General features: G+C 39.8%; 2 protein-coding genes and 1 long non-coding RNA gene across 3 annotated transcripts in view; 2 read left to right on the forward strand and 1 right to left on the reverse strand.

Moving 5' to 3' along the window:
* Positions 1 to 23,341, reverse strand: part of LOC136671371 (guanine nucleotide-binding protein G(q) subunit alpha-like) — a 75,465-nt gene that overhangs the window by 31,120 nt on the left and 21,004 nt on the right. The window lies entirely within an intron of this gene.
* On the forward strand, positions 3,954 to 6,973 carry LOC136671581 (uncharacterized). Its single transcript, XR_010795728.1, has 3 exons — positions 3,954 to 5,584; positions 6,371 to 6,597; positions 6,824 to 6,973. It is a non-coding gene; the product is annotated as an uncharacterized lncRNA (long non-coding RNA).
* LOC136671579 (granzyme-like protein 1) lies at positions 9,270 to 13,712 on the forward strand. Its single transcript, XM_066647313.1, has 5 exons — positions 9,270 to 9,327; positions 10,297 to 10,447; positions 10,996 to 11,143; positions 12,855 to 13,085; positions 13,329 to 13,712. The coding sequence occupies exons 1-5, from the start codon at positions 9,270 to 9,272 to the stop codon at positions 13,482 to 13,484; spliced, it is 744 nt and encodes a 247-aa protein (XP_066503410.1). The 3' UTR covers positions 13,485 to 13,712.

Consider the following 23,341-nt stretch of genomic DNA (forward strand, 5'->3'; position numbering starts at 1 on the left):
CTGGGTGTGGGTGTGTTGGTGTTGGTATTTGTACATATGTATATCATTAGATTTCTTACACATTGTTCTTCTGTTCAGGCTACAGACTATAGTAGGTACACCCTCAAAAAAGGGGAGGCTTGTTGTCCCTGGTGTTGTGAGGCATTTAAGGAGTAAGAATACATCCATGTATACTTTTTATATATTGTTCGCCTGAGTTTGAAATTAGGTGATATTAGATTAGCTTTGGCTGTTGTGCAGTTTATAGAAGAAGAAGTAGAAAGTGTAGTTACCTCTGCTTTTGATCATAGCTGAATCAAACGGGTGGTGTTGGCATTACAAAGGAATCGTAGCTGTGAGTCATGCTGCCTCAGTATGATGCTCCTTAATAATACATTTTTTGTCTTTTGTTTCTTCCTTTTCATGCCATGGGTTGTTTTTCTCCCTTTTTTTAGACACATCATCTCTTTTCCCTCCCTCTTCTGTTATTGTCGATGCCACCTTCACACAGCCAGGCCCACCTACCCATACTTCATGTAGGAGACATTTAATCATAACAGCAGCCAACAGATTAAAAGACTGTTCCCGTTGTCGGTTGGTTGGCCATTTTGCACATAAAAGCAGTACATTTTATTTAGTGATGATATTTTTTTCTGTGGGGATTTGTGTTGTATATTTGGATATTGTTTGCAATTTTATATGTAAACTATAGATGAACTGTATTTGTTTTTCTGCATAAATATGTGAAATAAATATGGTATACAATCTATAATATCAGTAACAAAAAGCACTGTCAATCTACCTTTCATTCTCTTCCTCCGTCCACCCCAAACTGTTTCCAGTTTTCTCAATTATCTTGTGTTTTGAAGTAAGGACTTACTTTCTAACATGCTGGAGTAAACATAAATGTCATTCCAGGAAGTTTTAATCAAATGGATCATCCAGCTGCTCTTGGGCAAATAATCATATAGCAGCTTTGTGGTGCCATTTAGAGGAACAGTATACGGATGTGTACCCACGCAGTTAGTCAGGAAGCTCAGAGCATTCAGCCACTTGTTAGCTCCTGGTATTTACATAGGGGATAGAGACTCTGATCTAAGAAAAGACTTGAAATATAAGTCTGATGTGCCACTGTTCTAAAGGTGATGAAATATTATACACAGCCTGGTGTTCTATGTGTGCTTTAATCTACGTAATGACTCACTTCACACTGCAGCTAACCATAACTCACTTTATTCTTCAGCACATGCAAAGACAGGAAGGGCGACAAGGTGACATAACAGGGTGTCTCGCTCACACTGCTCCAGAGGTCTTAGATTGTGTGTTAGATCCCTGCATCGGGTCTGTGAGAATTCTGATGTTTTTCACCCTGTATCTGTGTGGGGTTCCTCCAGGCCCTCTAGTTTCCTCCTACAGTGAGCTATTGCAATGGTAAAAATCTGTGAAATTACAGCTGTTTACAAAACATCTGAAGCTAATACTAATCCATTTTTAATGTGGATCAGTAAACTGAGCAAAACATGAAGTTATTGCTATAACATTAAACATGGAACCTGTGTCATTTCTGAGAAAACAACACTGATGTGTATCACAAGGGTGAACTCACACACATGAGTCAGAATGCCACATGAAGAACACTCCCTCATTTCTAATCGTCTTATAGTTTTTCTCCTTTTCAGTTTTTGCTAGAGATGTGAAAGTCTAGATGGGTATCAGCCACAATCTAATATATGTGGTTATCAGTTTAATTCTGAAGTATTTCATCAGTTTATTATCTGATTCCCTGTACCATTTCTGATTTATATTCCCAGGCTTTTAAATGCATATGACTCCAGTGGAGTCATTTTCATCTCTAGGCATTTGAAGATACTGTGTCCAAAATACTGTAATTTTAATGATTGGAAACAGCTACTTCAAGGAGCACCCATGCTTGACAAAGATGCTCATTTAGTATAACATCCATAGAAAAGTATTAATGAAATCAGGTGCTAAGCTGCACATGAGCCTAAGGTAACCAAGCTTTGGCTAGTTGGTGAGTGAAAGACCACACATCTTTTATTCTTTTTCTAGTCACTACAGTCATTACATACAAGTTATCCAAGGAAAACAAAAACAACATTTGAAGCCTTTACTAAATATTGAACTGAGTATTAAACATAAACAATCCCATGTCCCGAAAACTTCACAAATTGTGTTAAAGCAAAAAAATACTTAGTGATTGTTCATTCTCTTAAATATTTATTTATTGATTTACTTGAATTGTTTTTTACTGACCCAATTTTTTTTTTTTGTATATATAAATATATTTTCACTCAAACATTTGGGAGAGTTGGGGGCAAATTAAGAGTGAAAATTGAAAATGAATTGAAATTACAACTAAAGTTACAACTAAATTTCAAGAGAAAATTGTCAGTTCAAAAATAATATTTCTCAGTGCAATAATTTCATAAATAAATTCAGGAAATCTGGAGAAATATCAGTCTGTGTCGGGTAAAACACTCTGAACTGAGCAAGACCTTTGAGCCCTCAGACAGCACTAAATCAAAAGCATCAAGCTATAAATTCAAAACATATTCAGTGATGTTAAAGTCTTTGCTCTGGTGCCATCAGTCTATTGTTCTGAGAATACTAGCAGTTTTTTTATTAGTTTTTTTTTTTTTTGGAAATGTACTCCTTGTGTGTTTCCTTTTGATTTATAGCTGTTTCCACTGGGAATAAATTAAAAAAAGAGTGGTGCAGAGTATGATCTCTATGCTCTACTGTGAATTAATAAATGTGACTCACACCATGTGATTAACAACCTTTTCTCAAGTACTAAATGACCATTTATTATTCAAATAAAATTTAAAGAAATGCCACATTCAAAACAGACTCTTTACATTTTGTCTTTTCTCACAGACATTTCAAGCTCTCAGACATTTGTGGCTCTAATGTGAACTTCCTGTGTTATTTTTCTCAACTAGCTGCTGGTTGGTTACCAAACCACATATAGAGCTGTCAACTATATAGTTGACAGAAATTAAAGGGGCAAGGTATGCTTATAATCCCAGAAAACCTGGCCTATCCCCGATTATTGGAAAGATTCTATTTCTAACAAACATTTAGGAATCTATGGAGTCCCTTCCACAGTTATTGTAACAGCTGTCTGGTCAATAGAGGGCACCCTGGAACTTAAAAAAACAAACAAAAAAAAAAAACAACCCTCAGTCTTGCTTCATCTATCGCCCTAAGCAGTGTCAGATAATGGTGAATTCTGTTGATTATTTGTAAAGAAACCACAGGTCATAGAAACGTCTAATGTTGCATTATTAGTGTTTTTGGTAATACATCTGCATTTAGTCTGTAATGTAATGTCCATATAATGTAATTTACCTTAAGCACATTAGAGCTGCAATTTATTCCAATTTTGACACCTATTCATCTGCTGATGAATGTCTATTAAAATGACAAATATTCACAGCTCTGGTGTCTTGCAGTATTAAATGTTAAATTGCTTTGGGATGGTTGTTGAAAATGAAAATGTGGTGCAAACAGCCCTACCTACAATATTTTCACCAGCCACCACTGGTGAATGGCACCATGATACACTGTGGTTTTTGTAAAAATAATTAGTCCTTAATAAGGGACTGTTTTCCTCACAATAAATTGACTTCAGTTAAAGGAACGCTAGGTAATATTTTTTACCTTAAATTACACCTTCAACATCATTTTGATGTTTCAATGTCCAGTTGTTAGTTGTAATGCCAGATAATGATAGGGCCATGAGTTTAAAAAGAAACCAAAAGAACTTCATGTTCACACCCCATGCTGAGCACCGATAACTCTGTCACTAATCTTTACACGGTCTCTGTGAAAGTAAACCACACAGGAAATTTGGTGGAAATTATTATTTATTTTTTTAAGAAGGAGCAGTTTGTATTAAACATCTTCTCCCTCACTGTGGAGAACATAAAGCATAGAGTCATGGCTCTGGTTCATCTGGTCCTATTGCCGGCTGTACTGCTGCCCCTCGGTCACTCAGATAAGTGTCACACACACACATAATCGCACACACAGCCTGTGTTGTCCAGTAGCTCAGTGGATTGTCAGCTTTCAGTTCCAAGGGTTGAGGGTCTATCTTTGGTTGTGACGGCTGTCTTCTCTAAAACAGTTATGAACCCTATACTATTTATAATGCTCTGGTAGGTTAATTGTGTGGCTGGGTAACCCCGCAATACTACACCAATAAGACACCAACACTACATTGGCTAGCATTTGCAACAGGATTAAACTGTAACTTGCTCTGGATAAGAGAATCTGCCAAATGCAATCAATGTAAATGTGAACAGCTCCAGTGTTTGTGAAGACTGGGACAATGTGGAACCTGTATTATGTAGTTAGAACAGGATACAAAATCAATGTTAGCAGATTACTGTTTATCAAAATATTTAGTTAAATTTTGTTTAGTTAATATCAACATATATAGCTCTTAATTCTGAATATCTCCTAAAACTGATTAGTAAAATAGGACAGTGAGTTTAATAAATGCTTTTTGGACATTTTAAAAACTCACAAATATGTCAAATTATGTGCAGCAATGACTTAAAGGTTAAAGATGTGGAATTATGCAACAGCAATTTCTCCTCCCTCAACATTCATCGCTGAAGTGCCCTTGCACAAAGCACCTAACCTTAACTGCTCCCTGGGGACCAATGTGGCTGCCTCTGTGTGTGTGTGTGTGTTGTGTGTGTTCATAGCACTTAGTCACTAGTGTGTGTATGTGTGATCATTGCCATGGATAGGTCAAATAATTTTGCAGTACTCTACAATAGCAATAAAAACATGTTTTACATTTTCATTTTGAAATGGTCCTTTAATGAGAACTGTCAACACTTTGATTTGCAAAGGGTACAAAATATTGATTATTTCAAGCAAAATTAGCCAAATTTGCTAGTACATAAGACACCCGTATAGGCTGAAATGGGCAGGAGTTCAGTGACTTGGATAGATTAATACAAAAAACAAGGGACAGAGACCGGGTGGAGGCAATGTATATAGGGTTGAGGGTAAAAGATTGGGTGTGGTCCTACTCCCACAATCATGCTGTTACATAACTTGAATTATTAGGCAATATTTTGATAGATTAACTAACAATAAGTATATGCCTAGAAGAAAAGTAATTCATCTTAAGAGCTTATTATTACATGATCATAGCTGTCGACTGAATATAATCAATAACACAGATATAAAAACACTGACTAGGTTCCATTGATTTCATTTACCAAGTTTGCTGCAGTGTATTTTTTAAAATGTATATTGTTTAATGGCAGTGGCTTGTGATAGAGCTTTGGTTCAGTGTTGTTTCTGAGAAGAGTGAAAAATATACATACCAGTAAGTACTTATAGCCAGCATGTCTCTGTACTGAAATCCTGCATCTCTCTCTCTCTCTCTCTCTCTCTCTCTCTCTCTCTCAGCCAGTGTGAATGTGGGTATCGTGAATGGCACAGAGGCAAAGCCCCACTCCAGACCCTACATGGTTTCTGTTCAAGGAGACAGGGAGCACACCTGTGGGGGTTTCCTCGTGTCTGATCTCTTTGTCATGACGGCTGCACACTGCTGGAAAAAGTATGCTATGTTTATTACTGAATAGTTTTGGGCAAACTGACCTAATAAAATAAAAATCTAAAGGTTTTACCTAAAGATCTGGAATAGAATTGAGGAAAGTTATGGACTGGATGAGGAGAAAAAAATGTTATGTTCATATGTGGTGAATAGAGGAGAAGCATTTAATATACGCTGCCGTAATTTCCATGTTGATGCTTTTGTTTTCGATGGGGTGTTCTCAAAAAACTGTCGGGTGGGTCTTTGGGGGTAAGCTGAGTCTTTCCCTGTTCTGTTTTAACTCTTACACAACTGCTCACTCTTTGAGTTCTATCAGAAGTTTGACCAGAGGACAATGGGTTCCACTTGTGAGTCTTGGTTCCTCCAGCCTCGAGGAAGTCCTTCCTTGCCACTGTTGCCTTTGGCTTGCTCGCATGGGGCTTTCTGATCCACATTGTTATCTGTTCTGATACCAGTTCTGTAAAGCTGCTTTGTGACAACATCACTTACAAAAATGTGCTTTATATATACATACTGATTAATTGACTGATGACATCACAAATGTGTGCACCTCAAAGTGGCAGGGACTCAGAGCAGGTTTAAAGTAAGAGTCATGAGGCTGTTACACCCAGTGCTGTTAGTAACCTTACTGATGCTTAAAGAATACGACCCCAGAACAACATTCAGCAAATGTAATGTTACCCAATTTTCATTCTCCCACCATGCTCCATCATCCAGATTCTCTCATATTAATCAAGTTCAGTTTTGTTTACCACATTTAACTAATTTTCTTGCCTTTGTTACTGCTAGGAAAGTCGACTGAAAACAGCAAGAATGCTGCAAAGATTTCCATCTCTAAACTAAGCGAAGACATAGATGGGTCTTGCAGCGTAGCTGGTTGGGGAAGAATTAAAACCAAGGGAAATGCAAGTAACGTACTTCTGGAGACGAACATCACTGTCTATGAAAATTGTGAAACGTACTGGAACGACACCAACTTACTGTGTGCAGGTGGAGATAAAGGTGGATTTTGTCAGGTAAATTATCCTTAAGATTAAACCCATTAAACCCAAGCAGATTTCAGTTTCCTGGACCAGGATTAAATGTCGTGAATTACCCAGCATTCTGATTGGAGATTAACTACAGAAAGTACAATTTAGTCAAGATCTAAGCTTAATCCCTGGTATGAAAAAAAAAAAATAGCAGAAGCTTTATAAAGGTTTAGTTCAGCAGTGTGTTAACGTTGCTTATGTTTTGTTGCAGGGGGACTCTGGTGGTCCTCTGGTGTGTGATAACAAAGCAGTCGGCATTGCTTCCTTCACCGAGAAGGACAACTGTGTTGTCTGAATATGGATGAAGCACTGTCATTAGAACTTCACCTAGAACTTGATATTTCACTATAAATAAACAATTTCTGCCTTAAAAACTGTTATGAGTTTTCTCACCACTTGTTCGGATGTCATCTGTCCTCTCACGTTGTATACTGTAATTATAGGTTTATAAAATATACAGAATGTAAAAGATTCTCCAAAAATGATGCTATTAGCACTCGAGTGGAGTTTTTGTGCATAATTATGTCAAAGATTAAACCCATGAATGGAGCTACACCATCAGGAGTGCATTTATATAAATGAATGGCTGCATATTTCATGTGTTATTTTGTTCTTAGACAATATCATTGTCTTTGACAATACCCAAGATGAAGCCTAAAATAATAATATCATAATTCATTCATTCATTCATTCATCTGTAACCGCTTATCCAGTTCAGGGTCGCGGTGGGTCATTGGGCGCAATACACCCTGGAGGGGGCGCCAGTCCTTCACAGGGCAACACAGACACACACAAATTCACTCACACACTCACACCTACGGACACTTTGGAGTCGCCAATCCACCTACCAACATGTGTTTTTGGACTGTGGGAGGAAACCGGAGCCCACGGAGGAAACCCACGTGGACACAGGGAGAACACAACAACTCCTCACAGACAGTCACCCGGAGCGGGACTCGAACACACAACCTCCAGGTCCCTGGAGCTGTGTGATTGTGACTCTACCTGCTGCACCACCATGCCATCTAATATCATAATTATAATTATTAATACATATTAGGAATTCAAAAAGGAAAAAATATATGCATATATAAGTAAATAAAATACATAATAAACAATGAACTGTAATCAAAATATATGAACGTTAATATGCTACAGCCCCTTCTAGGGTGTGTTCTCACCTTGCGCCCAGTAATTCTGGGTAGGCTCTGGACCCACCATGACTCTGAACTGGATAAGCAGTTTCAGATAATGAATGTGCCACAGAAACACAGCATGTTATGTATTAATACTACGCTAAGAACTTTACAAGTAGCCCCTTGATCAGAATCAGGGTGTGATTTATACAATGACAATTATTGGGGTAAAAGTTCACGTCATAATGGGAAACCAGTACAGCGCAGGTGTGTGCTTCAGTAAACTGAAGTCTTACAATCCTTACAGAGTCTTGCTTGTTTACTATAATATCTGCAGTACATTAATGATAAATCCATTACACCAGCCAATGTGTTCCATACAGAACAACAAACTTCAGGGGTCACCAACAATATATTATACAGCAAAATCACACAGTGCTAATGGTTACTACCATACACAGTTTAGGCCTGAACATGACTATCATTTATAGCATAGATCACCCAATAATCTAAATCTGTCAGCTATTTTCTCACCCTAAAAATAAAATTCACATTATACAGAATCGTTTGTATGGGAATCATGTGTTAATTAATTCTGCATACATGGGAATAATATCACTGAAAGTCACTGTAGGTTAGGCTTTTGTCCTATCTCATCCATTCATACTGGGACCAATACAGCATCTAAGTGTGAAATGTTAAGGGAAGTGTGGTGGATTGCCTTCATATAGAAGTTTGGCTATTGTTAGTCTACAAAGTAAAATCTCTTTAAGTGAATCACATTAAGTGAAACGTTCTATATTGTGGTGGTGCACCATCTTGCTGGAAAAACTCAGGGAATGTGCCAGCTTCAGTGCATAAAGAGGAAAACACAACATCATGTAGCAATTTCACATATCTAGTAGCCTTGAGGTTTCCATTGATGAAAAATGGCCCCACTATCTTTGTACACTATCTTAGAGCTGCAATTTATTCCAATTTTGACATGTATTCATCTGCTGATGAATGTCTATTAAAATGACAAATATTCACAGCTCTGGTGTCTTGCAGTATTAAATGTTAAATTAATTTGGGATGGTTGTTGAAAATGAAAATGTGGTGCAAACAGCCCTACCTACAATATTTTCACCAGCCACCATTGGTGAATGGCACCATGATACACTGTGTTTTTCTTAAAAATAATTAGTTCTTATTAAGGGACTGTTTTCCTCACAATACATTTACTTCAGTTAAAGGAACGCTAGGTAATGTTTTTTACCTTACATTACACCTTCAACATCATTTGGATGTTTCAATGGCCAGTTGTTAGTTGTAATGCCAGATAATGATAGGGCCAAGAGTTTAAAAAGAAACCAAAAGAACTTTATGTTCACACCCCATGATCAGAACTGATTACTCTGTCTAATCTTTGAAACCGTCTCCGTGAAAGTAAACCACACAGGAAATTTGGTGGAAATTAAGAAGGAGCAGTTTGTATTAAACATCCTCTCCCTCACTGTGGAGAACATAAAGCATAGAGTCATGGCTCTGGTTCATCTGCTCCTACTGCCGGCTGTACTGCTGCCCCTCGGTCACTCAGGTAAGTGTCACACACACATAATCACACACACAGCCTGTGTTGTCCAGTAGCTCAGGGGAAAATTGTCAAAATTGAGGGTCTAAATCTTTGGTTGTGATGGCTGTCTTCTCTAAAACAGCTATGAACCGTTTACTATGTATAGTGCTCTGGTAGGTTAATTGTGTGGCTGGGTAACCCCCCAATGTTACACCAATGAGGGTCCTTTGCCAAACCTCCAGCACTACATTGGCTCACATTTGCAACAGGATTTAAACTGTAACTTGCTCTGGATAAAAGAATCTGCCAAATACAATCATTGTAAATGTGAACAGCTCCAGTGTTTGTGAAGACTAGGACAATGTGGAATATGTATTATTATAATTAGAACATGATACAACGTAATTAAAATTAATGACTTTTTTAATTTACATGTATCAGCGTATAAACTTCTTAATTCTGAACATGACCTAAACCTGATTAGAAAACTTAACAGTCAGTTCTATAAACGCTTTTTGGACATTTAAAAAACTCACAAATATGTCAAATTATGTGCAGCAATGGCTTAAAAGTGAATTTAGAGACAACAATATTCACACCTGAAGTGCCCTTGCACAATGAAAATTATTGGCAAATATTTTGATAGATTTACTTACAACAAGGATATGTCTAGAAGAAACGTATATAATCTAAAGATCTTATTATTACCTGATCATAGCGGTCGACTGAACGTAATCAATATCACAGATATAAGAAACGTTGACTAATTTCCATTGATTTCATTTACCAAGTTTGCTGCAGTGTATCTTTTAAAATGTACATTGTTTAATGGCAGTGGCTGGTGACATTAGAGCTTTGGTTCAGTGTTGTTTCTGAGAAGAGTGAAAAATATTCATACCGGTAAGTATTTATAACCAGCATGTCTCTGTACTGAAATCCTGCATCTCTTTCTCTTTCTTTCTCTCTCTCTCTCTCTCTCTCTCTCTCTCTCAGCCAGTGTGAATGTGGGTATCGTGAATGGCACAGAGGCAAATCCCCACTCCAGACCCTACATGGTTTCTGTTCAAGGAAACGGGGAGCACGTCTGTGGGGGTTTTCTCGTTTCTGATCTCTTTGTCATGACGGCTGCACACTGCTGGAAAGAGTATGCTCTTTTTTACTGAATAGTTTTGGGCAAACATAAAATGTGGCCCATGTAAAGATTATGGTTAAGATTAAGATTTATTCATTGTCTGTAAGCGCTTATCCAATTCGGGGTCATGGTGGGTTCGGCGCCTACACGGAATCACTGGGCACAAGGCAGGAACACACCAGTCCTTCACAGGGTGACACACACAGACACACACACTTTTGAGTCGCCAATCCACCTATCAACGTCTGCTTTTGGACCATGGGAGGGAACCCTGTATGTTCAGTGGATCTGAGAGACTACTCTCATCACAATTGTAAATAAATCTTTTATCTCCAACACAGCAACTTTACATAGGAAAGATAACTTAGCTTGTTAAATCTGACATGATATTAGGTCACTGGCAATTTGTTGGAGGCTGGCTTCACACGTATCAGAAGAAGCATGTGCTAGTCTTCACAGTTTGTCAGCATGGTGTGATTGTGTGTAACATAGTAGTAATGACAGAAGTGGACAATTACTAAACTGGGAAGTAAACTGTTACTGTCTCCTGGTTCCTCTAGGAGTGGACTGGATAAGGCAGAAGTGACAGCAGTGATCGGAGCTCATGGTCTGAAGTCCAATGACTTTGAGCGTATAGCAGTAAAGGAGCACCACATTCATCCAGAGTTCCATTACCCTGCCCCCAGCAATGACATCATGCTTTTGAAGGTAAACCCTGCTATTTACTTTCAGCCTAGCTTTATTGTACAGGTATTGATATTAGGACATGCCTTCCAGTGTATTCTAAAATTAATAGTAACTTCTTTGAGTATGAAAGGTATGTTGTGATGAGTGTGAGGAACTGAAGTATCAAGCCCTTAGGGTTTAAGGTTAATGGTCTATACGCACTACAACATAGGAGGATATTTCTGCTAGAAATAGATACACTAGCATTTTAGTTACATTACACTTCAACAGAATAAAGAAGTAAAGCTCTTACGAACATATTCACTAAATAAAAATCAACTCTACACTATTTCTATAGGATACTCAAGCCCACTTTTGTTGGTGAGTCTGTAGAGCAGAGATATTCTAACTGTGGGGTGTGTGATGGGAACAGGTGACAAGCAAAATTGGAAATGGCAAAAAAAAATATATATATATATTTAAAGACTGATTTCATTTACCATTTTCATATATTTCACTATCAATTTTGGTAATGTTGGTTTATTTTACTACATTAATAAATGTTTATTTAATGGACTAATAGTACACAAAAATGGCATTTGTCTTCGACTTAAACCAGACTAAATCTGAGAAGAATTCAATGATTAAAATAAGACTAAACGTAATACACATTTTAGTCTAAAGACTAAGATTAAAACTAAATAAAAATCAGCTGCCAGAAATAACACTGTGTCCGTGTCACTGCAGCACTGAGAATGATCCACCACCAAATCATACTCTCTGCTCTGTGGGGGTCCTGACCATTGAAGAACAGTGTGAAGAGCGACAAACAATGTGTGCACAGCAACTGATGGACTACACTCTGTAATTGTAGAAGTAGAAAGTGCTCCTGTATGGTCAGTGAAGCTGAGACAATGGACAGTGAATATAGAAATAAGGAAGAGCACATAATATTCTGATATGACGCTGTATTGAGTTTACACGAGAGAAACAAACAAAATAAAAACCTAAAAGTTTTACCTAAAGATCTGGAATAGAATTGAGGAAAGTTATGGACTGGATGAGGAGAAAAATATGATGTTATGTTCATATGTGGTGAATAGAGGAGAAGCATTTAATATACGCTGCTGTAATTTCCATGTTGATGCATTTGTTTTGATGAGGTGTTCTCAAAAAACTATTGTGTGGGTCTTTGGGGGGTGAGCTGAGTCTTTCCCTGTTCTGTTTTAACTCTTACACAACTGCTCACTCTTTGATTTCTATCAGAAGTTTGACCAGAGGACAATGGGTTCCACTTGTGAGTCTTGGTTCCTACCAAGGTTTCTTCCTCCATTCCCAAGGAAGTCCTTCCTTGCCACTGTAGCATTTGTCTTGCTCGCATGGGGCTTTCTGATCCACATTGTTATCTGTTCTGATACCAGTTCTGTAAAGCTGTTTTGTGACAACATCACTTACAAAAATGTGCTATATAAATACATTTTGATTGATTGACTGATGACATCACAAATGTGTGCACCTCAAAGTGACAGGGACTCAGTTTGAGCAGGTTTAAATTAAGAATCATGAGGCTGTTACACCCAGTGATGTTAGTAACCTTACTGATGCTTAAAGAATACAACCCCAGAACAACATTCATCAAATGTAATGTTACAATTTTCATTCTCCCACCATGCTCCATCATCCAGATTCTCTCATATTAATGAAGTTCAGTTTTGTTTACTACATTTAACACATTTTCTTGGCTTTGTTACAGCTAGGAAATTCGACTGAAAACATCAAGAATGCTGCAAAGATTTCAATCTCTAAACTAAGCAAAGGCATGGATAGGTCTTGCAGCGTAGCTGGTTGGGGAAGAATTAAAACCAAGGGAACTGCAAGTAGCGTACTTCTGGAGACGAACATCACTGTCTATGAAAATTGTGAAACGTACTGGAACGACACCAACTTACTGTGTGCAGGTGGAGATAAAGGTGGATTTTGTCAGGTAAATTATCCTTAAGATTAAACCCATTAAACCCAAGCAGATTTCAGTTTCCTGGACCAGTATTAAGCCTAGTCCTGAACTACCCAGCATTCTGATTGGAGATTAACTACAGAAAGTACAATTTAGTCCAGGTCTAAGCCTAATCCCAGATCAGGAGAAAAATATCAGTTTTTAGAATTTTAGCAGAAGCTTTATAAAGGTTTAGTTCAGCAGTGTGTTAACGTTGCTTATGTTTTGTTGCAGGGGGACTCTGGTGGTCCTCTGGTCTGTGATGACAAAGCAGTCGGCATTGCTTCCTTCACCGAGAAGGACAACTGTGACAACCCCACAAAACCAAATGTCTACACCAATATTTCTGCATTCATGTCCTGGATTGAGAAAATCATTGAACACCAGTAATTCCACTGTAAAGAGGCCTTTATTTGGTTGTAGTGGTGTTTCAGTTCACTGAAGGAAGAGCCTATGTTGTTAAACCTATGCCATTGTAAAAGAATGTAAGGTTAAATGTTGACTGAATATGGATGAAGCACTGTCATTAGAACTTCACCTAGAACTTGATATTTCACTATAAATAAACAATTTCTGCCTTAAAAACTGTTATGAGTTTTCTCACCACTTGTTCGGATGTCATCTGTCCTCTCACGTTGTATACTGTAATTATAGGTTTACAAAATAAAAAATTTGTCAGCTTTCAGTTCCAAGGGTTAAGGGTCTAAATTTTTGGTTGTGACGGCTGTCTTCTCTAAAACAGCTATGAACACGTTACTATTTATAGTGCTCTGGTAGGTTAATTGTGTGGCTGGGGAACCCCCCAATGCTACACCAATAAGGGTCCTTTGCCAAGACTCCAGCACTACATTGGCTCACATTTGTAACAGGATTAAACTGTAACTTGCTCTGGATAAGAGAATCTGCCAAATGCAATCAGTGTAAATGTGAACAGCTCCAGTGTTATTGAAGACAATGTGGAATCTGTATTATGTAATTAGAACAGGATACAAAATCAATGTTAGCAGATTACAGTTTATCAAAATTTTCCCGAATATCACCTAAAACTGATTAGTGAAATTGAACAATTAGTTCTAGAAATGCTTTTTGGACATTTCAAAAACTAATATTTCAAATTATGTGCAGCAATGGCTTAAAGGTTAAAGATGTGGAATTTCAGCAATTTCTTCTCCCTCAACATTCATGGGTGAAGTGCCCTTGCACAAGGCACCTAACCTCAACTGTTCCCTGGGGACCGATGTGGCTGCCTCTATGTGTGTGTGTGTGTGTGTGTGTGTGTGTGTGTGTGTATGTGTGTGATCATTGCGATGGATATGCCAAATAATTTTGCAGTACTGTATAATAGCAATAAAAACATGTTTTACATTTTCATTTTGAAATGGTCCTTTAATGAAAACTGTCAACACTTTGATTTGCAAAGGGTACAAAATATTGATTATTTCAAGCAAAATGAGCCAAATTTGCTAGTACATAAGACACCAGTAAAGGTTGAAATGGGCAGGAGTTCAGAGTGACTTGGTTAGATGAACACAAAAACAAGGGACAGAGACCGGGTGGAGGTAGAGTATATATAGGGTTGAGGGTAAAAGATTGGGTGTTGTCCAGTTCCCAAAATCATGCTGTTACATAACTTGAATTATTGGGCAATATTTTGATAGATTAACTTACAACAAGTATGTGTCTAGAAGAAAAAGTAATTCAACTTAAGAGCTTATTATTACCTGATCATAGCAGTTGACTGGACATAATCAATAACAAAGATATAAGTAACACTGACTAGGTTCCATTGATTTCATTTACCAAGTTTGCTGCAGTGTATTTTTTAAAATGTACATTGTTTAATGGCAGAGACTGGTGATTTTAGAGCTTTGATTCAGTGTTGTTTCTGAGAAAAGGGAAAAATATACATACCAGTATGTACTTATAACCAGCATGTCTCTGTACTTAAACTCTGCATCTCTCTCTCTCTCTCTCAGCCAGTGTGAATGTGGGTATCGTGAATGGCACAGAGGCAAAGCCCCACTCCAGACACTACATGGTCTATATGGGACACTACAAGGAAACGGGGAGCATGTCTGTGTGGGTTTCCTTGCGTCTGATCTCTTTGTCATGACGACTGCATATTGCAGTAAAGCGTATGCTCTTTTTTTACTATATAGTTTTGGGCAAACTGACCTTTATATCTGACTGACACTACTGCCTAGTTTCTGTTTATTTGCTTATTTAAAAATGCATAAAAATAAAATGTGGCTTAGTCAATGCTTAGTCAATTCAGGGTCACGGTGGGTCCAGAGCTTACCCGGAATCACTGGGCATAAGGCGGGATCACATCTTGAAGCAGGTGCCAGTCCTTTACAGGGCACATCCTGCATTAAACAATCATAGTTGCTCTTCTGTGTTTTCTTACAAATTACGCTAACACACGTATCAGAAGAAGCATTTGCTAGTCTTCACAGTTTGTCAGCATGGTGTGATTGTGGGAAATCTAGTAGTAATGACAGAAGTGGACAATTACTAAACTGAGGAGTAAACTGAATAAAGTTTCTGTCTCCTGGTTCCTCTAGGATTGGCTTGGATGAAGCTAACGTGACAGCAGTGATCGGAGCTCATAATCTGAAGTCCAACATCTTTGAACGTATAGCAGTAACAGAGCACCACATACATCCAGAGTTCCTTTACCCCTCCCCCAGCAATGACATCATCTTTTTGAAGGTAATCTCTTTCCCAGAGAGCAAAAAAATATTGGGCCTAAATGTGGCCCATCCTCAGTTCTCTTATGGCCCACATTTGGCCTGGAATGACTGCAGTGACTACCTGATTTCAGTCACAACTTCACTGCATCTGAACCAGATTTTGGCATGTGTAATGTATGCACTTCGAAGTGACAGGGAGTCAGAGCAGGTTTAAATTAAGAGTCATGAGGCTGTTACACCCAGTGCTGTTAGTAACCTTACTGATGCTTAAAGAATACGACCCCAGAACAACATTCAGCATATGTAATGTTAACCAAGGATTTTTATTCTACAGTAAGGAGACCTTATCGCTCGAGTGGGAAAATCAAACCCTTGTCTGCTGCACAGAAGACAGCAGTATCTCCCACCATGCTCCACCATCCAGATTCTTTCTCATTAATCAAGTTCTGTTTACTACATTTGTAACTAATTTTCTTGGCTTTGTTACAGCTAGGAAACTCAACTGAAAACAGAAAGAATGCTGCCAAGATTTCCATCTCTAAACTAAGCAAAGGCAAAGGTGGGACTTGCAGCGTAGCTGGTTGAGGAAGAATTAAAACCAAGGGAAATGCAAGTAACATACTTCTGGAGATGAACATCACAGTCTATAAGATTGTGAAAGATACTGGAACTACAACATACTGTGTGCAGGTGGTGTTAAAGGTGGATTGTGTGAGGTAAATTATCCCTAAGATTAAACCCATTAAACCCAAGCAGATGTCAGTTTCCTGGGCCAGTATTAAGCCTAGTCCTAAACTACCCAGCATTCTGATTGGAGATTAACCACAAAAAAGTACAATTTAGTCCAGGTCTAAGCCTAATTCCAGGTCAGAAAAAAACATCAGTTTTTAGAATTTTAGCAGAAGATTTATAAAGATTTAGTTCAGCAGTGTGTTAACCTTGTTTATGTTTTGTTGAAGGGGGACGCTGGTGTGTAATAACACTGCAGTCAGCATTGCTTCTTTCTATGAGAAGGACAACTGTAACAAACCCACAAAAACAAATGCCTACACCAATATTTCTGCATTCATGCCCTGGATCAAGGCAATAATCGGTAAACACCAAAGTGAGTAGTAATGTGCTTGTGCAAGGCCTGAGTATATTGGGGAGGAATCCCTAATGTAAGTTTGTCCCACATTCAAAAACAGGGAATGTAGGGAGGAGCGCTATGTGCATGTGTGTGACTCCTCAGGTGAACTACTTGGAAACGATGAATGGCATTTAGTGTGCAATGCTCTGCTTAAAACTAGATTGTATTGCCTCGAAGCAGAGTTTTTAAGAGGTTGCAACTATGGTTAGTTGGATTTTATGTTTGATGGACATTACTATTATGGTGTAATGTATAAATGCTTTGTTGAAGTATATGTCATTGGGCTTGTCTTTAGATGATACAGACAAGGATTCAAACAGAATTGTTATTGACAAGGGTCAGGAGAATCAGAGCAGTGTGGTAAGTTTAAAATGGTAATGTTGAATATAATTGTTTGATACATAATGTTTTGTCAATAAAAGCCTTTCCATACTAAGTGGTCATCCGAAAGTTACGACCACCATTAAACCAAAGATAATGCCAACAAAGCCTTGGGAACTGAGTCATAAAACTCACCACGTGAGGAGACCCCCAGCCCCCCTGGGCATGTTTCACCCAGCTTCGGTCTCAATCTTATTGCAAGATCAGCAGATGGCCCCCGAGGAATTTGCTGATATTCTTCTCTTCAACCCGGCAGGAACAGCATGGACCAACATTTCACTGGAGGAAGAACTCTCCAATTACCTGTCACAGACAGAACTGGCTGCTGCTTTGAATGTAAAACAGCAATTCCAGGAATCCCCTCAGCAGTATTATAACAGACTCAGACAGGCATATTTCAGACGTTATATAAACGTTATTTATCCAAAACATCCATCCCCACACTAGTCACCAACTGGGAGTCTCAGCTTGCCCTCGCACCCTGTCTAGCAGACAGGTGCGTGACTTAACTCTTAGAGGTTTCCTAATATCCCAACAAAATGCAAATAAACAGCCTGAAATACCCCTAGTCTTAAATGTCAACTCCAAATCTCCACCTTTAGAGTTGGAGGGTGCTACCCATGCCGATTCACCAAGATACACCCAGGACCCTTCACAAACGCTGTGGTCCAGAGAGGGCCCAAAATCTCCTCTGCCCTCACAACACTACAAACGCTACCCTCCTCACAGGCCAGACAGAAATTGAGGCAAAGATTTCTGGAACCCTCGGGACAGGTCTGGGTATGGTCGTGACTATTACCCTGCAGAAAACCGCAGTGCGGGCCGCAGAAAATCAGCATATCCCCATAAGGGATATAAGCGAACAGCTTAGAACCAGCCTTCTAATTGTACTAAAAATACTGGTATCAAAATAAAGAAAATCATGCCAAAAGCAAGTCTAAATGCAAGGAACTTAACTCTGCGGAGTTAGAGAAAATCCGCCGAATGCTTGCAATGATTTGTAAAGAGAATCACCTCTGTGCAATCTGACTTAGAGCCAATCTCTAACACACCAGAAATGGTAGAGAGTTATGTAGGAGAGGTGACAAGCGAAGCTCCGTCTTCCATTGTACAGTGCGATCTACTTGTGACCCAGACAAGCGCTGGGAACCAAATGGTGCAGGGGGGTGACTCACAAACACCCTCCAGGACTGTCTTGGTTGTTCAGTTAGATGGCAGAGAAGGTTTAAAGCCAGATGATCCCTCAGTCATTGAAGACGATACACCCGTCCAACAGTTCATGGGACATTTAACTGAAAAAGGGGTTGCACATAAGTTCTATTTGTCCAACATTGTGGAAGGAAGGTTAGTGCATAAGGCCCTGCTGGACACTGCATCAGATGTCACCCTAATATCTTCCACCTTGTTCAACCAGGTTCGAGCCATTGTGCAGTGTGAAAATTGTGAGCTACAGCTCCAAGACTGTTCTCTTAAAATTCAACCTTATTCACATGCAGGCCTCACAATTCAATCTATGGCACTAATACAGTTAGCCATCGGGCCGATGACTTTGGTGCGTTCAGTTTATGTGTCTCCTCTTGAAACAATTCCCTTCCTCATCGGCAAAGACCTCCTTAATCACTTCAAACCACTGATTGACTTCAAAAGGTCAAAAATCTGGGCACAAGTGCATGAGCCTTTGCCCATTTGCACCCCACACCACTGGGAAGCTCAGTGTTGCCGCCTCGAAATCTGACCTGAATCGATAGAAGGTCCACCAAGTCCGACCCCTCACATTGAGGAGGAGGAAATTGAGCCCATGGTAGCCACACCAGAGACCGCAGTCTCCTCTTGGCCCCCTAACAGCGGAGCACATTTCTGTGCACTTTCATTTTCACAGATACTCTTGGCCTTCCCATCGAGAATGGCCTCACAATACAAGGTCATCACATTGACAATGCCGTTCTGGCTCTGTGGATTGACAAGTCTGCCATAAGCAGAACATTCTTTGAGACCCTGTGCCTCACTCAACCAAATATTCCTTTGGTGAGCAGTCTTTGTCGCTTTCCTCTCGACACAACATCAAAAGTAATGTCACCCACTGATGGAATTTGTGCTCTAACAATCCAATTGAACAATAGGGTACTCACCCATTACTTCTTGGTCGTCCCTAGCTTGCCACATGACATTTACATTGGAAGTGATTTCTTGGTGCACCTTGTTGTCCACGTAGACACCCTCAATAATGTGCTGTGGTCCTTGACTGAAATTTCAACAGAAACCTGGTCCTCAGATCCCAGCAACCTAGGCTCAGAGCAAACTATTCATGAGGTATATCAGGTTGCCAACCAAGGTTCCCTTGTGATACCCGCGAAAACCGCAAATGTACCCATCCGCTTGGTAATGCGGCCTGGCCAACACTTAAGTCACGCTCATGCGCTTTTCCAACTGTCACCTCAGTTCTTTGAACTAGGTGTCACCTTAGAAGCCACACCTTTGGTGAAAACACGAGCAAGATCCACCTATCTGTTCTGTTCTCTGAATTTATGATTCAAGTCGAACAAGTTCTAAAGGAAGCCGATGCACTCCAAAGCGAAGCCGAACACAGGAAACTCTGTGGTGTGTCAAATATTTTTGTAAATATCAAAAATCTTTTGCCAAATATTCAATGGACTGTGGTCTCACTGACATTCACTCAGTGCACATTCCCACTTGTCCAGGAGCACCACCCACGTTTGTCCACCAATACAAAATCCCGTTGGCATCATATGAACCAGTACAGGAATTCATTGATGACTTTCTGGAAAAAGGCATAATTCGACCCTGCAACAGCACCTTTATCTGCACCATTATGGCCTATCATATAACCCAATGGTAAATGGCGCCTGACCATTGATTATCGGAAACTTAATCAACAGGCTCCATAGTCTCGGTGGCCGATGAAACAATTAGAGCAAGAACTTCCCTCAGTCCGAAATGCTAAATACTTTTCCACCATCGATGTAGCCTCTGGATGTGCAAGCAGAAGACCAACACAAGCTAGATTTCACCTTTGTGAACTGACAGCATACAACTCGCCAGCAGAGTTCAACATTTTCTTGAACAAAGCATGCCCTGATGCCCACAAGCGAGGCACCCTGATATATGTGGATGACATCCTCATGCATAACCACTCCTTACAGGCACACATTGAAGAGATTTATCATGTTCTTGACCAGCTCACGATAGCAGGTGCGAAAATATCACTCTCCAAGTGTCAGTGGTGCAGAACAAAGGTGAATTACGTCAGTCTACTCGTGAGCACTGATGGCGTTGAACCACAAGTGAGTCGAGTGCAAGGGATAACAGACCTCGCAGCACCAACTAATCTTAAGGAACTCCATAGTTTCTTAGGGGTACGCAACTACTCACACCAGTTCATCGAAAACTATGCGGACCTAGCCCATCCACTTTATAACCTACTAAAAAAGGATACCCAATTCACCTGGGGCAAAGCCCAGGAACAAGCCATGCAGGCACTGAAATCGAAACTGTGCACGGCCCCATGCCTTGCCTATCCTGACAGTAACAAAGAATTCTACCTAGAAGTGGATTCTCTGACCACTGTCTCAGCTGCGGTCTGCATCAATTACATGACCAAGACAAACGTGTCATAGCCTATGCTAGTAAAACTATGCTGGCTGCTGAACACAAATATAGTGACTGCGAAAAAGCTATACTAACAGTGTGGGCAGTTAAACACTTCTACAACTACCTAGGTGGTCAGAAGGTGATTGTTGAAACTCATCATCAGCCAGTCACTTTCCTGAACAGCCAACGAATTCAAGAGGGTGTCGTGACTAATGCTCGAGTAGCCTCCTGGCTAATGGCTCTTCAAATCTTTGACTTGGAGGTATGTTACACACAAAACTACAAGGGCCCTCTAGGCACAGGCCTTTCCTCTTGCAGGCGATGCGAAGGAGACATTCCTTCCCAAGTGCTACAGACTCCGGAAACCCTTGTACCTACCGTGGCTAACCACCACTATTTTGACTCTAACACATGCAAAGACCTTGTCACTGCATATGTGGATGGTTGTTCATTCCACCGAGAACACACACTAATGGCAAGGGTGGGCATTGTTGGAATAAACGGGTGGCCTCACAAACCCCTAATGCTCAAATTGGGTGCTCAGTCCTCCCAATATGCTGAAATAGCAGGAATTCTCATAACAATTCAGTCTGCCGTCCAGAAAAGCATAAAAACGTTGGTGATCTGCACAGACTCCAACTATGCGTGCCTAAGCTTCACATGCCACTTGGAACACCAACAACTACACTACATCAAACAAAAGGCCAGTCAAACACAAAGAGCTTTTTGCGGCGTGTGAACACTTGGTAGACATACATGACCTGCAGATCTCTGTAAGAAAATGAGGGGCCACTCCCGAATCCCGGGAGATGACAAAAAACTCAATGACCAGGCAGATAGCTTAGCCAAACAAGGGGCCTTTCCTCCTGAAGGCACATCATGGACATTCAATCCCTCCCTTTATCCAAACCCACCTGACACCAATGTCCTAGCTATTACACGGTCTCAAACAGTAATGACAGTGACACCTAACAATGCTAAAAGTACCATTGTCTCCATTAACCCTGTTTTTTCTGATGTCAACTTAATTGCTCTCCAGGCTTGGGACCCGTCCATCTCCAAAATGCATATGCATGCCTCTGACCCATCCACATGTCCCATCTCGGCTCAAGATCTTGACACCATACCAGGCCTTAAAGACCTATACAACACCAGAGCATCTCTCCAGGTCATCAAAGGCTTGCTTGTTCATGCCACTGACTCGCACACTTCACCTGCGTTTGTGGTTCCTCAGTGCCACAGGGGGGTGATGCTGCTGCACGCCCATGACTCCCCATCTGCGGGACACAAATGGGTCAAAGCAACACGCTCCAGCAGGTGGCATATTGGCCCCACAGGGTAAAAGATGTGGCTGATTAAATTAAAGGTGTGATGGGAAAAATGCAGATTAACAATAATGAGTAATGGTTAATGATTACTAATGAGTTATATTAATGATAAAATATATTCAGGGAGTAATGGTATTGATTAATCTTGATTAATCTTACTAAATTAAGTGTGCAGCTTAGTGTGCTTGTGACCTGAAAGGACTTGTTACATTGTGTTGTGTTACTGTGACCCAGGAGATAACGGAGACTGTGGGAAAGTGCTGAAAAGAGCAATTCTGAGAGTAGTAGGGGAGACTAAATAGAGTGAAAGAAGGGAGTCAACAAACTGACAGACACACCTCACCTGCAACCATTTCTCCTGACAATAATAAACTAGGATTCACCAATAAGGGAATATTTGGGTTGATGTAATAATGCATGATGGTGTACGTGACTGGGGTCATATATAAACTGCATGATTTTGTTCAATAAATGAGAGATAAGAGAGAATCCTTGACTGCATGTCCTTATTCCTCTGGTCTCAAAAAAAAAGAATTCTTTGAGCATCGATCTTCCTTCCTGGTGATACTTAGAGATTAATTTTAGATTTGCCATAACAATTTGGGGGCTCGTTGTCCGGGATATCTCGTGTGTCTGGTGTCTTCTGAGCGGGGGAAAATGGCGGATTGAAAAAGCAAGTCCAGCCATCCACCAAAAGCCTCCTGAGTGGGGAGGTGGCTTCATTTTGGGTCCACCGGCACCGCTGATATTGAACTTGGCATGGGACACCAGGAGGGAACACAGATTGAACCGTGGTAAGGTTGATGGTTGATAATTTTATGTTTCCAGAGCTGACAAGCTCCTAGGGCAGAACATCCTCTTAAATGAAGTGCCTGTAGAAATAGTTCACTAGAGAGGAACATATAGGTGACATCAAAGTAGTTTCTAAGGGAGAAAGGGAAAAAAAACACAACAAGAGTTTTTTCTTCCTGGGGTTGATTAAAAAATAATTATAAGGGTTTTTTTCTTTCAATTTTGGTTAATTAATTCAATTAACTTGGGATTTTTAAAATACAATTATGTATGTCTAAGGAAAAAGATAAAATTAATAAGGCTGTGTCACAATAC

This window comes from Hoplias malabaricus, chromosome 16 (assembly GCF_029633855.1).
Source record: "Hoplias malabaricus isolate fHopMal1 chromosome 16, fHopMal1.hap1, whole genome shotgun sequence".
Taxonomy (NCBI): domain Eukaryota; kingdom Metazoa; phylum Chordata; class Actinopteri; order Characiformes; family Erythrinidae; genus Hoplias; species Hoplias malabaricus.